Source organism: Crinia signifera, chromosome 1 (genome assembly GCF_055691185.1).
Source record: "Crinia signifera chromosome 1, ASM5569118v1, whole genome shotgun sequence".
NCBI classification, from domain to species: domain Eukaryota; kingdom Metazoa; phylum Chordata; class Amphibia; order Anura; family Myobatrachidae; genus Crinia; species Crinia signifera.
The window spans coordinates 55,925,827-55,937,419 of record NC_139217.1 but is presented as its reverse complement, the minus strand read 5'-3'; the positions used below and the strand labels follow the sequence as shown (position 1 = coordinate 55,937,419).

The 11,593-nt window shown below is 47.9% G+C and overlaps 1 protein-coding gene across 1 annotated transcript in view; it reads left to right on the top strand.

The window, feature by feature from the left end:
* Positions 1-1,367: 1,367 nt before the first annotated feature.
* MAN2B2 (mannosidase alpha class 2B member 2) overlaps positions 1,368-11,593 on the top strand; it is a 46,618-nt gene continuing 36,392 nt past the window's right edge. The window contains exons 1-5 of the mRNA XM_083155325.1: positions 1,368-1,587; positions 5,228-5,374; positions 8,093-8,198; positions 8,806-8,978; positions 9,739-9,854. Coding sequence (XP_083011451.1) covers positions 1,438-1,587; positions 5,228-5,374; positions 8,093-8,198; positions 8,806-8,978; positions 9,739-9,854 — 692 coding nt within the window. The 5' untranslated portion in view covers positions 1,368-1,437. The remainder of the gene's footprint in view (positions 1,588-5,227; positions 5,375-8,092; positions 8,199-8,805; positions 8,979-9,738; positions 9,855-11,593) is intronic.

The window sequence follows — 11,593 nt, the reverse complement described above, 5'->3', positions numbered from 1 at the left end:
AAGAAGGGTTTTACCCGTGTCTGAGATCCGGGTACGCGACCCGTTCACACTGCCAAAAATCCCGTGTTAAAAGGAAAATTCCCGGGTCTACATGCTAGACCCGGGAATTTGGCTGCAGTGCAACGGGGTATTACTAGTTTCGGTACTGTTTACCTAGAACGGCGCCCATCGCGGGCATCGCATGTACATTGCATGCCATTATAATGGCATGCGATGCGACCGATGCGATGCCCGCGATTTTACATAGAAATGCATGTTAAAATGTAAATCGCATGCGGCCAAAAAATCATATGCGATGAGACCAACGCGATTACTGCGATTTTACATAGGGAACAATGTTAAATGGCCCAATTGACCCGATTTTACATAGGGAACAATGTTAAATGGCCCACAGACCCCAAATAGCCACCCTGAAGTGTGAAATGGCCCCACCAATTGTTAACGCCACCCCACGATCAACATCAACCCGAAGCGTGGCGAGCGCAGCGAACCCGCGAGGGGTGGTGGAACGCTTCCCCCGACCTTTTCATACCCCCACTATCCACGCGGATACCTGTGAAGCCCGCGAGGGGACGCGCATACCTGTGAAGGTATCCGCGTCCGCTCGCCACGCTTCGGGCTCGGTGGCTCGCTACACTCGCCACACTTTCTATTCTCAACTCCACGCCGACGTGGATAGTGGGGGTATGAAAAGGTCGGAGGACGTGTACCGCTGCCGCTCGCCACGCTTCGGGTTGACATTGATCGTGGGGTGGCGTTAACAATTGGGGGGGCCATTTCACACTTCATGCAATGCGACCGACGCGATTTTTTAACTTGCGATGCCTAAGATCAAAATCGTGGGCGCCGTTCTAGGTAAACAGTACCCTAGTTTCTTATATGACCTCTGTCATGAAAAATACTAAATGCAGACCCCTGTCCAGTTGTTAATATATGCTGAAAACTATACTCTCACTTTTAGTGCAGATATTTCTCTGAATTGAAATGATAAAATGTGAATTAATCAAACTTACCCACTCTCCCAGAAGTTGCTGAAAACTGGGTCATTTAATGTTTCCTCTCTGGAAGTAGCCCGGAGAGGAGACTTTAATTGTCATTAGGAGGTGGGGCCATTCCGGGAGAGTAGGTAACCCTATGTCAACCTGATAATATGGGTCGACCCAATGACCCATAGCCTCACATGTTGCCGAGCTGTATACATAATAAAAAGTTGTGATATAAAGGGAAAGTTGCATGTAACTCCAGCCTCTCTCTATGTACGGGAGCTATCACAGTAAAGCACTACTATATTTTATTATCAGTGTGGTTGGTGTATCAGGAAGTGATTTATATACAGTATTACGAGATTGACTTGCCTTGTCTCCTCCCGCTCGCCGTAGTGATCAGAGTGCAGCCTGTTACAATGTTGCTGTTGGGATTCTTCTTCTTCCTCATTCTATGATCCGGGTCTGCAGTGCAGTGATGAGGCGGCTGCTACTGCTGGTCCTCTGCCTCGGGGGGTCAGTCACCCCCCACACCACTGATCCTATTCATGTGTATGTCATTCCCCACAGTCACATGGATGTGGGCTGGGTGTACACAGTGCAGGTACAGTATATACTGTAGTCATGTGATGGGGACTAATGCTGTGCACAATACAGGTTATACACACAGCTGTGGTCACAGCACCTGGCTCTTTCCTATTCTGTTTCTGATGGTTTTACGTCACAGCCTTAGAGAATACTGTTTAATGAAAACCACTCATTACATATTTAAATTTATTCAAGACCATGTTTTGTTTGCTGGGATTTGCAGTTCCACAAGTAAATTGCTAGTTGCACAAATAACTGCAACAATACAAGTCTGTCTATCTATCTATCTATCTATCTATCTATCTATCTATCTATCTATCTATCCATTCAGAAATATAGATTGAAAAGTGTTTTTTAATTGGAGAGTATCGGTATATTGTGAGTGTGTCTGATAATAGCACCAGACTTTTCAGTAATCGCACCATAGGTGGCTGATAACAGAGAGCAATAACAGTGATAAAGCTTCGTGGTAAATCTGCACCCTGCATCTGATAACCGTTCAGGGAAGAGGACATTTTTATTTAGAGAATATATACACAATGTATTTATTGTAAGTGTAAGTAGCTCTGTTCTATTTCACCTTTTTTTTTGTCCCAAATGGACACCGCATCAGAGCACTGCGTCCCCTCCCATGGCTCGCTGTGCTCACCATGCTTTGGGTTATGATATTCTCCCTCCACGCCCTAGTAGGGCATCCTTTTGACTGTTGCCCTTCCCAATTAGGGTGGTCAATCCCGGGATCGGTGGGATCCTGGGATTTGGCCCCAAAAATGTTAATCCCGGGATTGGAGTTTCCAATCCCGGGATTTCAGGGTTAGACTGCCCATGCGCAGTCTAATACTGGGCGGTGTCTAAGCACCTGCTCAACCGCTGCCTGGCTTTTCCCGTCCCGGCTGTGTGGCTCAGGTCAGAGGTCACGCTGCGCACAGCCACACCGCCTGCATAGCCTGCCTCGATCCTGCATGCCCACACAGCCTGCTCGCCAGCCAGCCCCATTCTTCTACATCCTGCCCAGCTCCCGGATGCACAGCCCACCCACCAGGCTCCCGTCTCCCGGCCGCACCCGTACATGTAATTAAATATGCGGGGTGGCCAGGATGTTTTTATTTTTTTTAGGGAAGCCAATCCCGGGATCCCAGGATTGGGCATTTTTCAATCCCTATTCCCGGGATTGAAAAAAAATGCCCAGGGATTGGCGTCCCTATTCCCAATGTTGACCTAATGCTTGTTGACAGACTTTTGATCCTGTCGACCTTAAGCATGTCAACCTTATATCTGTGTTGACCTGAGGCCTGTGTTGACCTAATGACCGTTACCCGTAACGAGTGAGCCTCTGCGCTTATTGATGCAGCTAAGCACAGATTGCTCGGCACACAGCGATGCACCAGCGATGTGTGCTGAGCAATCTGACACGGCCAGTGCTCTCTGGTGAGAGAACAGGGGAGATGACTAGATATATACATCATGCAGTAGTCAAGCACCCCCTGGACCGGAACTACAAGCTCCAGAAAGACAGAGATTGATGAATGGAGCCGGTCCAGTCCGGGGTGCTGTCTGGTTCTGGTTTTTACCCATACCCTGTCATTTGAGGCTGAGCTCTCTGTGGACCAATGGTCCCTGGGATAGGGGATCAAACAGGCGTCTTCAGTCCAAGATCTCAGTCCAGCAGTGGCAGTTGTTTGCTACAGTGCAGGCACAGTTGTACCAGACAGGAGCTGGCAGGCTATTGCAGGTATCAGCGGGCCCGCTGGGAATAGAGCTAAGTAACTTAACAGTGGGTGTGCAACTGCCAAGCTGCAATGGAATATCAGCAGTAAATTGGAGGCTCTTCTTGCTGCTGACACTTTTTGTGATTTGTTTTTAGGGTTAGGGATGGCTATCGATCATCTATGATTTGAAATCATTGATGTTTATGGTCGATCTACAATAGTTTTGCCATTGATGGGAGAGAGCCAGATGGTTTCCCTCCATAGATGTCAAGCATAAACGAACATTTTTTTTCTTTTTCCCCAAGGGGCCGGCACACGGAGCATAGCTCCACCCCTGACACCGTGAAGCCACCATTCCCATTTTATGATTGGCCCACAGTGCAATCAATCAAAGAAAATGGATGACCATTGATAGTTAGTTGCTAATTCTGAGGCTGGCCAATGAGTTTTAGCTATTTAATAGGCACATTTATCAATAAACAGCAGTAGCTGTTCAGAGCCCTCTGAAGAGAGAGAGAGAGAGAGAGAGAGACACACAGGGAGACACAGACAGACAGACAGACAGACAGACAGACAGACAGACAGACAGACCGTTACATAAGAGAAGTGTCTTCCTCACAATGAAGACACTCCCCTCTTCTCAACAGACCAATCGCTGTTCCTCAAGCTGAGACAGTGATTCTTGAATGACCTCTAGAGTGCAGGGGAAGAGAAGCACTTTACAGTGCTTGTCTACAGACATGCGCTGTTGTATAAAAAATAGATATAAAAATCTAAATTATATTTAGATTTATTTGTAAATAAATCAGTAACCTTCATTAATCCAGTGCACGGAGCATGTTGAGCAGTCTGAGTTTCAGGCTCCACCGCTTGACAAGTGATAGACGGCAGTAGTGTGCTGGGAAGCAGCAGGTGTGTGTGTGTGTGTGTGTGTGTGTGTGTGTGTGTGTGTGTGTGTGTGTGTGTGTGTGTGTGTGGGCATTTTCAAATGCTTAAGCTGTTTTCACACTGCGTTAGCATTGGTGAACAAGATCCAAAAGTAAAATACGTTTTAATCTTCAAATATTTTATAAGATTGCAGTCTTCATTATAATGATGTCAACATGCGCGAAAGCTTTGATGCAGTCAATGTGGTAGCAGTTTCATATGTTTAAAGGATACTTAAAAATGCCAATTACCTGATTTTTGAAAGTTTCCGTAAGCAGGAGAATGATCTGCAGACCATGCATTACAGCCATGGACACGTACCGCTAATGGTGTGTAGGCTGCGTCAATCACACTGGCAAAATTGGTGCATACCGTCCAGCATGACCCATTCCATTAGTTACAAAATGCTCTGTTCCTGGACTTCCCTGCCTGTGGCAGTTACAGAGGTGGGGCTCCAGCACAATCCAATATTCAAAGAGGGGTGGTCACATCAACTGTCAGTGAGTCCAGGACAGTGATGTTTGGGGTGGCAGTAGGTGTGGCTCCCCTTTTTGAATATTGGACTGTGCTGCAGGCTCACATCTGTAACTGCCACGGAAGTCCAGAAACAGAGCATTTTGTACCTAATGGAATGGGTCATGTTGGAGGGTATGTTGGTGCAGGATAAAACAGAGTGACTGTCACAGAGCCTATATAATGGCCCTGTGTGATGTATAATTCTTTATTAGGCAGCCCAGATGCCAGCTGGTGGGTGACATCAGGAGGAGCATGAGAGGACTGTACACCCCCCCACTGGTTGCATCGTCTGTACCTCCCTCACTGCTCCTCAGCAGTCGTTAGCACCAGCCTGCCTGTCCCAGCTGTCCACTGGGATCTGAGCAGTTCCATATACTGATTCGTCTAACCAGCCGATTCAGCTGCGTATGAGTACGTAAAACATGACCTGTTGGGGTTACTTGAGGACTGGAGTTGAGAACTTTGTTTAATGTTTTTATGTAACTTTTCTCTGTCCTATTTCAGGAAAGCATGCATGCCTACGCGGCCAACGTCTACACTACCGTTGTGGAGGAGCTGATGAGAGGGAAGCACCGGAGATTTATTGTGGTGGAACAGGAGTTTTTCCGCTTGTGGTGGGACACTGTAGCAGGAGAACGGCAGAAAGAGCAGGTCAGCATGTAGAGTCTTTTCTGGACAAGCGTGGCCCTCCAGCTGTTGTAAAACTACACATCCCAGCATGCCTTGCCATAGTTTTAGCATTCCCTAATAGCAAAACTGTGGTAAGGCATGATGGGACTTGTAGTTTCGCAACAGCTGGAGGGCCATAGTTTGGACATGCCTGCCATAATCCAAGGGTTCTCCGCACCAGTCCACAAGTACATTGCGATGCAGCATAGTATATTGTGGAGAGTTTCATATTATTTCGTGTTTGTTGATATGCTGTCATAATCTTTGTGATTAGGATTTTTATCAGCAGTGTTGTTAGGGGTTTTGTGTGGTATCGGTGATGTAAAAGATACTATTTGGGATTTATATCTTACATATTTCATCCTGTAACTTCATTTGATTTTATGACTTAGGACCTCAAAAAATTCTATGCCAGGCCTGGCAATCCTGTGGCTCTCCAGCTGTTGTGAAACCACAAGTACCAGCATGCACTGTGCTAGAACTGTGGCAAATCATGCTGGGATGTGTAGTTTCAAAACATCTGGAGAGCCATAGGTTGGCCAGACCTGTTCTATGCTGTGGGACTGAGGGGTAGACTTAGGAAATCAGCTGCTCTGTATAATTAAATGTAATATTATGCAAATTATAGCTGTTACTTCAGTGCTGATTGGTTGCCATGGGCCACTTCTCCTCTGGCTCACTTCTCCTCTTTTATCATTGATTCAAACACCTACTCCTCGTTGAGGTTGTGGCAGCATACAGTATAGTGGAGATACATGTATTATAGTGTTCATTCTAAAGGTGTGTACACAGGCATCGATTTTACTTTTGATTCAATTTCGATTCGATTTGATTTCGATTTCCCCAATTCCACCGCCCTTTGGCCTTTGCTTTCCATTCAATTTCACATTCAATCTGCGCTTTTGCATTCGATTTCGATTTGCATTCAAGGCACATTTGATTTACTGGATAAAATTCGATATTTCCTTGCCTGCACAGTCTATTTTTCATTTCGATATAGAGAAAAACGGGAGCGTACATCGAATCGAAAGCATCTTAAAAGCCGTTCAATTTTAAATCGAAAAACCTGTCAAAATCGAAGCGTGTGTACACCCCTTAACACCCTGCACCTGTTGCAAACCATGCAGTTCTTTATTGCAGAGATAAAGGCCAGAGTGTTCTAGAAGCCCCAGTGCAGAGAGTGACACCCCTGGCAGGAAAGAGGAACTGCACAGCTTGTGACAGGTGCATGGTTTTAGAATGAACACTAGTGTATTATGTAAGTATCTATTGTGTCTGTATAAGGCATGCTCAGTAGAGCTGATGGCACTTCTTCTCGGGTGCCAGTCGGGATCCCGACTGTTAAAACACCGACGGCCGTCGGCTATTTTCCCTCGTGGGGGTCCACAACCCCCATAGAGGGAGAATACAATAGGTGGCGAGCGTAGCGTGGCGAGCGCAGCGAGCCCGCAAGGTGCTTTGTTGCGCTGGCCATGCTGTCTGAGACCAGGCAGTCGGGATCCCGACGTCGGGATAATGACTTTCGGGATCCCAACTGTCGGTGAATCATACCACACCCCTTCTTCTCCCTGCTGACAGCTGCTGGCTATCTCCTACTGACAGTAATGTATAAATGATAAAACCTTAGTGATCACTTTAGCAATGTAACTTATGCTAAAATCAATATTCATCAGGTACTATTGTTATAAGCACCGCTTAAATTCAAGTGGCTACAGAAGTAAATGGTAAGCCTGTGTTGGTTAAAATTTATGGTACTTGTTTCCTAGAAAGGCCACAATCGCGAGCATCGTGTACCTTAAAGTTAAGGTACACGATGCCCGCGATGGACCCGATTTCCTTTGAAATCGGGTCCATTTTGCCGTCAAAGGCAAAATCGGGGGCATCCCGTCGGTTGCGGCCATTAACATGGCCCCCGACGCGACCGACGCGATGGCCGCTATTTTGCCATAGGCTTCAATGTTAAAATATTTTTAACATTGAAATCGGAGCATCGCGTCGGTCTTGTGCCATTATAATGGCACAAGATGAGATGGACTTGATTTAAGTCCATCTCACATAGGAAACAATATGACCCATTTTACATTGTATATGGCCCCGTCATCACCCCACGATTGACGCCAACCCGAAGCGTGGCGAGGGGCGGCGGTGCGCGTCCTCCAACCTTTTCATACCCCTACAATCCACGTCGGCGTGGAGTTGAGAATATAAAGTGTGGCGAGCGCAGCGTGGCGAGGGGACGCGTATACCTGTGAAGTGATACGCGTCCCCTCGCGGGGCTCGCCACCCTTCGGGCTCGCCACACTTTATATTCTCAACTCCACGCCGACGTGGATAGTAGGGGTATGAAAAGGTCGGAGGACACGCTACGCTCGCCACGCTTCGGGGTGGTGTTGAGGGGGTAAAATTGGGGGTCTGGGGAATATTTTACATTGAATCCAATGTAAAATAGGGTCCCAGGGACCCTATTCACATTTGATTCAATGTAAAAATCGGGTCGATCGCATCGCATGCGATTTGGTCGCATCGCGCGATTTTTCCGACACAACCACCCCGATGCAAATCGGTGTGGCCGTGCTAGGAAACAAGTACCGAATTTATTTATGTTGGGAGTAAAATTCAAAACTAGCCAACAATAAAGGATGTACAACCTTAATATCTGCTACTTGGGTACAGATGGTTCCCTTGTTTTATATCTAACAGGTGCATCAGTTATTACAAGAGGGGCGGTTGGAGTTTATCATTGGAGGACAGGTTATGCATGATGAAGCAGTCACTGCAGTAGATGATCAGATCTTGCAGCTAACAGGTACTCCCTGCACTTACCACTTACTCCCTGCACTTACCTCTTACTCCCTGCACTTACCACTTACTCCCTGCACTTACCACTTACTCCCCGCACTTACCACTTACTCCCCGCACTTACCACTTACTCCCCGCACGTACCTCTTACTCCCCGCACGTACCTCTTACTCCCCGCACGTACCTTTTACTCCCCGCACGTACCTTTTACTCCCCGCACGTACCTTTTACTCCCCGCACGTACCTTTTACTCCCTGCACGTACCTCTTACTCCCCGCACGTACCTCTTACTCCCCGCACGTACCTCTTACTCCCCGCACGTACCTCTTACTCCCCGCACGTACCTCTTACTCCCCGCACGTACCTCTTACTCCCCGCACTTACCTCTTACTCCCCGCACTTACCTCTTACTCCCGGAACTCTAATATACTCTACAGTGTTTATACTCTGATCCACTTTCCATTACTCAGGGGCAAACGCAGGATTTGCAAAGGGGGGTTTCCAGATTTCCAGTCACCGTATAATGGAAATAATACCCCCCCCCCCCCCCCCCTGCGTGCGCCACTGTTACTGTTGTCATTATATAACTCCTCTTCTCCTCTTCCTGTGCCCAGAGGGACATGGCTTTCTGTATGAAACGTTTGGGGTGAGACCACGGTTTTCCTGGCATGTGGATCCTTTTGGGGCTTCCGCAACATCACCGACACTGTTTGCCATGTCTGGATTTGATGCCCACCTCATCTCCCGCATTGATTACGACAGCAAAGCTAGCATGCAGGACTCAAAGGTACAAATACATAGTTTTATTTGTAATGACCCAAGGTCTTGCCCAATGTCAACCACAGAGACATGCACTTTCTCTGCAAGCATTAACTTAGGGAGATACAGATGTAGCGCTTGTAATCTTTGCAGGGGCTGGAGGTGGATTTGCATGCACATGGGACGCATGCGCATTCCCTTAAACCGGAACTCCCCCCGGGACCCTGCCGCCTCGTTGCCAGTTCCCAAGCCATCCCCGACCTCCCCCCTCCCCCCCCCCAACCCTGCCCGTTTCCCTGAAGCGGAGACAGGCAGGGTTTGCGTCCCCCCGCTCCCAGTCAGATGGAGCGCCAGCTCACCAGAGGGGGCATTCTGGCGAGCCCCAGCGCTGAATAAAGAGCGCTCCAGAAAACTGGTGCACTGGAAAAAGTTATTATAACTCCTATGGAGGAATTCAGTGGCAGTGGGATCTCGCAAAAAACCTCACAGGCATTTATCTGGGTGGGCGAAGGATGTGAGATGAGGTGCCGTTGTGAGTATTTAAATGCCACGGCAATTCACAACCTTGGTTGGCATTTAATTTGGTACTTGTTTCGTTTCACGGCGGCAGCATGGCCGTGTGTCTGAGTCCCCTTGCGGGGCTCGCTGCGCTCGCCCACTTTCTGGGTTTTGAACTAATATTCTTTCTCATGTGTTGCCGGTGTCAGGAGTGAATAAGCCTAACAAGAAGAGGGTTTGTGTAGTTATGTATTGTGTGGTGAATACTGTGTTTTCTTTGCCTTATTTAGAAACTTCAGTTTGTTTGGAGAGGCTCTCGCTCCTTAGCCGGAACACAAGAGATTTTCACACACGTCATGGACCAGTTCAGTTACTGTTCCCCGTCCTACCTACCGTTCTCCAGCAGGTAATCCTTGAGAATAATAATCGCTGAGAAGTGCTTGCCTGTAATAGAACCTGTCAGTAATGTCCTAAAGTATTCTGTAGATTTCAGATGTACGTAGGGGAGATTCCTAAGATTCTAAGATCAAGGAGAACTTTCAGGGTGCAAATTGTGTCATGCCACGCCCACACAAAATAAGCACTGATTGGTCAAGGTTGTAATAACAACATTTACATAATTCACATCCATCCCTTGCATAGGCGAATCTAGGGGGTGGTCCAGGGGTGCACCGGACCACCCATTAGACTGCTCGGCGTCTTAAACTTGAATAATTTTTTAATTGCTGCTTAAACGTTTTTTTCATAAGTGTAATCAAACATGGCCACCGTAACAGGACAGGGAGGGCTGCACGCATGCCCGATTGCACACAGCTCCTCCCATGGTCCTTTGCGGAGCGTGAGCAGTGCACCCTGGGTGGTGCTCTGGTCACGTGTCCTCCTCCGCCGCAGCCAGCAGCACGCCATCCTCCTCCTCTACATGCAGCGCAGCCAGCTCAGTAAAGCAGGGATCACGCGGTGGCGGCGGGGGTCTCGGAGACTGACTCTTTCTTATTCTTCAAACGGAGTAGGGTAGGAATTGGCTGGCTGGTGTGGTGATGTTTGTGTTTGGAGGTATCACAGGTATTCCGCCGGCCCACCTGGAATACCTGTGATTTTCTACCTCCTGCCCTGCCCTAGTGCCCTGTCAGGCATGATTCATGTCTGAGGAATTGGCTGCCTGGTGATTTTTGTGTGGGGGTAAAAAGTATTATGGCCCGCCTGGAATACCTGTGATTTTCTACCTCCTGCCCTGCCCTAGTGCCCTGTCAGCATGATTCATGCCTGAGGAATTGGCTGGCTGGTGGCTGGACATGCCCTCATAGCAGTTAGAAGATCAGGGAGTGATTTGCCCCTATTAAGCCACACCCCCTTTTTGCGCGCTTCGCCCATTACCATATTTTTAGATTCGTATATGATCCCTTGATAATGAGAAGGATGTACCGGAATGCAGTCTCCTGGCTAGAATGGTTAGCCATGGAGTCCACTTGAGAAAAGTGAAGAGCTGTTAGATACAGAGTGTATCTAACCATCAAAATGACCCTTATGATCTACCATCATTAAATATTTATTTTCATTATTTTGATAAAGTTTCAGTTTAATGACTATATATAAAAGGCTAAATTCTTCTCACCTTTCTGAGGTGATGTACCGACAGTGACCACTAGAGGCTACTCCATGGACCAAATGGTACTTGTGTAGTTTCACGGCGGCACTTCCCAGTAAATTGCATGCAATATTTGCATACGATTCGATCTGCGATGTGGTTTAGCACACCCCCACTATCCACGTCAGCCCGAAACGTGGCGAGCGCGGCGTACCCCGTGAGTCATGGAGTTGATTTTATAAAGTGTAGTGAGCAACCGTCCCCGAAGCGTGGCGAGTGGATGCGGAATACACACCCAGTAATCCTTGTCTCCTCACAGCGCTCGCCACGCTTCGGGCTCGTTTTCCGCGTCCCCACGTGGGGCTCGCTGCGCTTGCCACGCTTCGGGCACACTATATAAAATCAACTCCACGCTGATGTGGATAGTGGGGGTATGAACAGGTCGCGAGGCCGCTTACCGCATCCCCTCACCACGCTTCGGTGTCACGTGGATAGTGGGGTAAGCTAAATAGCATCGCGTATCAAATCGTATGCAAATCGCATGCGGTATTTGCATATGA